The sequence below is a fragment of the Monoraphidium neglectum genome, assembly GCF_000611645.1.
Source record: "Monoraphidium neglectum strain SAG 48.87 unplaced genomic scaffold scaffold00639, whole genome shotgun sequence".
NCBI lineage: Eukaryota > Viridiplantae > Chlorophyta > Chlorophyceae > Sphaeropleales > Selenastraceae > Monoraphidium > Monoraphidium neglectum.
In genome coordinates, this window is record NW_014012989.1 from 2,838 (window position 1) to 7,639 (window position 4,802).

The window sequence follows — 4,802 nt, forward strand, 5'->3', positions numbered from 1 at the left end:
TTATCATCACCGCCACTGTGTTCTCGTTGGCGGCCGCGAGGTGCAGCGGCTGCAGCCCGTAATCGTCCTGCGCACCCACGTCGGCGCCGCGGCTCAGGAGCGCCTGCAGCAGGTCGTAATTCTCCGACACGGCCGCAAAGTGGAGCGCCGTGCGGCCGCCGCGCGTGGCCGCCTCCAGGGAGGCGCCGCGGTCCAGCAGCATGACGGCCGTGTCGGCGTGTGCCTTGGCTGCAACGGCGTGGTGGAGCGCCTGCAGGCCCTCCGCATCGACAGCATCGATCAGGGCGCCGGCGTCCAGAAGGACCTGGGCGCTGGCCTCGCCGCCCGCCGCCGCCGCCATGTGAAGCGGCACCCTCCCATCGGCGGCGGCCGCGTTGGCGTCGGCGCCGCGCTGCAGCAGGTGGAGCAGCGCCTCGCTGTTGGCACCCGCGGCTGCAAAGTGGGCGGCGGTCCAGCCGCGCGTGTCGGTGGCGTTAGGCGCCGCTCCGGCATCGAGAAGCGCATGCAGAACCCCCATCAGCCCCTTTTCTGCTGCCAGGTGCAGGGCGGTCGTGCCATTTTCCGTCGCCGCGTCCGCCTGCGCGCCTCGCGCAAGCAGCCGGGAGAGGATTGCCTTGGCACCGCAAGATGCGGCCTCATGGATCGCCTGCCGGCCAGAGGCGTCTGCAGCCGACGCGTCGGCGCCGCTGTTGAGGAGCACGTTGGCTGCATCAAGGTGCTTGTGCATGGTAGCCAGCTGCAAGGGACGGATGCCGGATGCTGCTGTTGCTGCAGGTGCGGCGGCATTGGCAGGATTTGCGGCGCCAGCGCCGGTGGCGGCTGCAGACACAGAGGCGGCGTTGGGGTCAGCCCCGCGGCTGATAAGCACGCGCAAGGCGTCTGGCCTCCCACGGTAAGCGGCGTGGTGGACTGCCTGCCAGCCGCGCGCATCGGCTGCATCAATTGATGCGCCGCGGTCCAGCAGGGCGGCGACCATGGGGGCACACCCCGACTGAGATCGCGTCACATCCACCAGGGCGCGCTGCCCGTTGGGACCCTTGGCGTCGATCGGCACCCCTGCGTCCAGCAGCAGCTGCACCAGGGCAACGTTGCCAGAGGCCGCCGCGAAGCACATCGCGCTGCCGGCGGCAGGGTCATCAGGCGTAAAGCGCGCACCGCGCTGCAGTAGGAGGCGCAACAGGCCAGCGTTGTTTGCTGCAAGCGGCAGCGCCAGCTTCCCGCAGGCGCCGGCGGCCGATGCCCCATGCTTTAGCAGCAATTGCATGATTGCCACATGGCCTTTGGAGGCCGCGAGCTGCAGCGGCTGCTGGCCAAAACGGTTGGCTGCACTGGCGGATGCGCCCCACGCCAGCAGGGTGCGCGCCACATCGGTGTGGCCCCGTTCAGCTGCATAATGAAGGGCGCTGTAGCCGCTGGACGTGCATGCGTTGATGTCCGCACCGCGATTGATCAAGACTTTGGCAGCCGCAGCCTGCCCGTGCGCGGCCGCCAAGTGCAGGGCTGAGGGCGGCAGCGCGCAGTTGAGCGGGGCGTCCCCGCCCATGGGAACGCCGAGCGCCTGAACATCCAGCATGCGTGACAGCCCGTCCACATCTCCGGACATGATTAATTCTTCTAGTTTATTGTCGAGCTCGGGCTCAGGGCGCTGCTTCGGGGTTTGATCCATTTGAAGTGACAGGCGGGCCGCTTTCTGACGACAGTGCGACCTTCAAAGTTATGCTTGGGGCATGAAATCACGTGGCTTGATCGCAGGCATGGCCCAAGTCCTAACATGCAAGCATCGTGAAGGCCAGCAGGTGGTCAAGCATGGCCCATGAATATGAGTCTACACGGGCGCTGCAGCATGTGGGCTTGTGGCGGTTGATCAGGCCTGCAGCTTGATCGGCATGTGGCAAATATTTGTTGGGGCGCATGCCCTTTCCCATGCACATGCGCATGCCCATACGGCATCGGTCTTCCAGAGGCAGATGCCACCCCAGCAGCTCGAGCTGTTACAAAAATCACACCCCTGTTCCAGACCCCGGCATGCAAGCCGAAAGCCAAGGAAGTCGTGAGTAGACGCCTGCTCTGCAGGGTCTTGCAAGCAGGCCTGCCTCCTTGGGTTTGCCGGCATGTGGTGTTGGCAAGGGCACAGCAGCAAAGCCATCATCTCACAATACAGTTGAAGCAAGCGGCCACCCTTGACATGCAGGTTAGGCAGCTCCATCAATTGTAAGCCAGAATCACAGCTGCAGCGCCCCGGGATGCAACACGAGACGCAGGTCGCCCCATCCCCGCCCACCTTAAGCAGTGACTCAAGGTCGGCACATTGTCAAAAGCAGCGACTGCAGTAGCTGCTGTACGGCCACGTCCAGCGGCGCGGCCCGCAGCTACACTGAGTGCGGCAGCTGCCGCCTGCAGGCACACAGCGTTGATTGCGGCAAGGTCGCTGGAAGTGGCGCGGACGCCCAGCGCGCTGGCTCTGATGAGAGTTGACGAGCTGTCTGGCGATGCTGCTTCGATGTGCACACACCCTTCGTCGCCTCTGTGTGGCCGCCGCTACCGAGCCCACCATCACCGGCGCTGGCTGCGGCCTGACTGCCAGCGCTCTCCACCGCTGGCAACGCTCCTGCTGGATTAAGATTAGGATTGTTACACGATCCCGCGGTCGCCCACTCCTGGAGCCATGCAGGCTCATGGGATGTAGCATTGTAGCATCATCGTTGTGTGACTGGGACTCAAGTGGCCAGCGTTCGCCGTTCACAGCAGGTGCGCACAAAGGTCCCACAAGTTTGCAAGTCTGCGCTACACAAACGGGCGTGCATGCGGGCATGTGCAGGCAGGTTCACAAACAAGGGTGCAAAACGCGGCATCGCATGTTTGAGCTTGGCGGCTGTCCGCCCTCGGCGCCAACGCGCATGCCTAGAGCTTGGGCGCCGGCGCGCCGTCGTCCTGCTGGCGCTGCACCATTCCCCCTTGCCCATCTCCACGTCAGCTTACATGCACAGCAGGCGCCAAGGACATGACACGGAGGCAGCACCAGCGTACGAGCCCCTTTGAGTTGCCCTGACAAGGGCCCAGTGCCATAAGAACCTGCAGGGTTTTGATGAGAATGTGAAATGGAGGTATTGAAGGGATTGCATGGAGGCATGTGGACCGGGTGGGCACTGTCTGGTAGGGACTGGCAGCGCCCTTGTGCTAGGTCTGCTTGTGCTCTTAAACCCGCGTGTACGTGCGCGAACAAACCCAGCTGCCGCTATGGCCAGTACTTTTGGAAATGACAAGCTCAGCGCAAAGTTGTTCAGCTGCTGCTGGCAGCTCACATTGCACAACCACACAACTCTAGATTGTGGTCATCATTATTGCCATCAAATCTCCAGTTGCCAGTTGGCATCAGCGCCACATGGCCGCTGCCCTCGATCAAACGGTCTCTACTCCCTTCATCTCCAGGGCAACTGCAGACCTGGTTTGTTGCCTTGAGTGGCGCAGCAAGTTTCCTGTATTTGCACACAGGAAACTTGCACCGATGTAATTGACTTATCGAGTGATTTGGGTGCAGTGGCTTGGCCGGATGCTCTGTGAAGTCTGCAAGCACAGAACAGCAATAGACGAAAGCGCAATACCTGCATAATTGAGTTCCCTGTTGCCGTAATCGCTGCCCAGGAACGCGCTTCCAGCTTCGCACACTTTGCTCACACAAGCAATGTTATGATATCAAGGTAGAAAGTTTGGCCATTGTACGTGTTTGTGTCCCAAGTCCAGACTACCGATTGACAGCTGCAATGTGCTGTTGCCATTCTAGAATTTGCCAGACATGCGAGCGCACACCAGCAGCAGCAGCAGCAGCAGCAGCAGCAGCAGCAGCAGCAGCAGCAGCAGCAGCAGCAGCAGCAGCAGCAGCAGCAGCAGCAGCAGCAGCAGCAGCAGCAGCAGCAGCACATACTTCATACACGAGGACCAGCAAAGACACCACGCACCTGGATTGTCAACAACACGACACTCCTGTTGCAGCCGTGCTTTGGCACCACTCAAATGGAAGCACTTTAAGCTGACCGTTGATTTGATCCTTATCGGCCACAAGTGTGAAGATTGCAAGAGCATGGTGCTGGCAGTCAGCGGTTTGTTTGCTGTTTCTGGCTGGATTATCTTTGTGAAAGATTGCTGTTCATACTTTCTAGCGGCTCTTGCAGCTGCACCAGAGCTGAGTGCACTCGCCGCTCGTTGCTGACGTGCGCTGCCTGGAACCAAACAGCCCACATAAGCAGCCGTGGCATTGCGCGCCGCTGGCTTTGGGCGCGCCTCAAGGTCTGTTGACAAGAGTTACCAAGGCGCAGTCACAGCTCACAGTTGCCCCCACATCCCAGAAACAGCACCATGCCCCCCTGGAGCGCAACTCCGCGCCAAGCGCCTAGTCGCCCCTGCGCAGTCGCTTCCTTGCTGGGCCCCGTGAGCCCTCGTCCTGCACCCGCCGCAGCCGCTCCGCCTCGTCGTCAGCCAGGTCCCGCAGCCGCTGCAGGCGCTTGCGCTGATTCTCCAGCTGCGCCAGCAGGCGCCTCTCCTCCGTGTCGACCCTGGCCTTGGCCTGGCCCAGCAGCCGCTCCTCCTCCAGGCGCGCGCTCTCCGCAAGCTCACGGCCCAGCCGCGCCGCCTGCTTGTTGACCACGTCCTGCACGAGCGCCACGAGGACCCGCTCACGCGTCTCTGCCTCGTCGGCTGCTGCTGTTGCCCGCTGCAGCCGCTGAGCCTGAGCAGCAGCCTCGCGCTCGGCCTCGGCGCGCTCGGCCTCAAAGCGCGCCCTGCTGGCGTCCAGGCGCCTCATCTCT

General features: G+C 62.6%; 2 protein-coding genes across 2 annotated transcripts in view; both read right to left on the reverse strand.

Moving 5' to 3' along the window:
- The window catches only part of MNEG_4558 (ankyrin), a gene marked incomplete at both ends in the record, with an annotated part of 2,350 nt that extends 747 nt beyond the window's left edge, over nt 1-1,603 (reverse strand). The window contains one exon of the mRNA XM_014046963.1: nt 11-1,603. Coding sequence (XP_013902417.1) covers nt 11-1,603 — 1,593 coding nt within the window. The remainder of the gene's footprint in view (nt 1-10) is intronic.
- A 2,784-nt stretch (nt 1,604-4,387) lies between these two features.
- MNEG_4559 (hypothetical protein) lies at nt 4,388-4,798 on the reverse strand (the record flags this gene model as incomplete). Its single annotated transcript, XM_014046964.1, has 1 exon — nt 4,388-4,798. The coding sequence occupies one exon, from the start codon at nt 4,796-4,798 to the stop codon at nt 4,388-4,390; it is 411 nt and encodes a 136-aa protein (XP_013902418.1).
- Between the last annotated feature and the right edge of the window lie 4 nt (nt 4,799-4,802).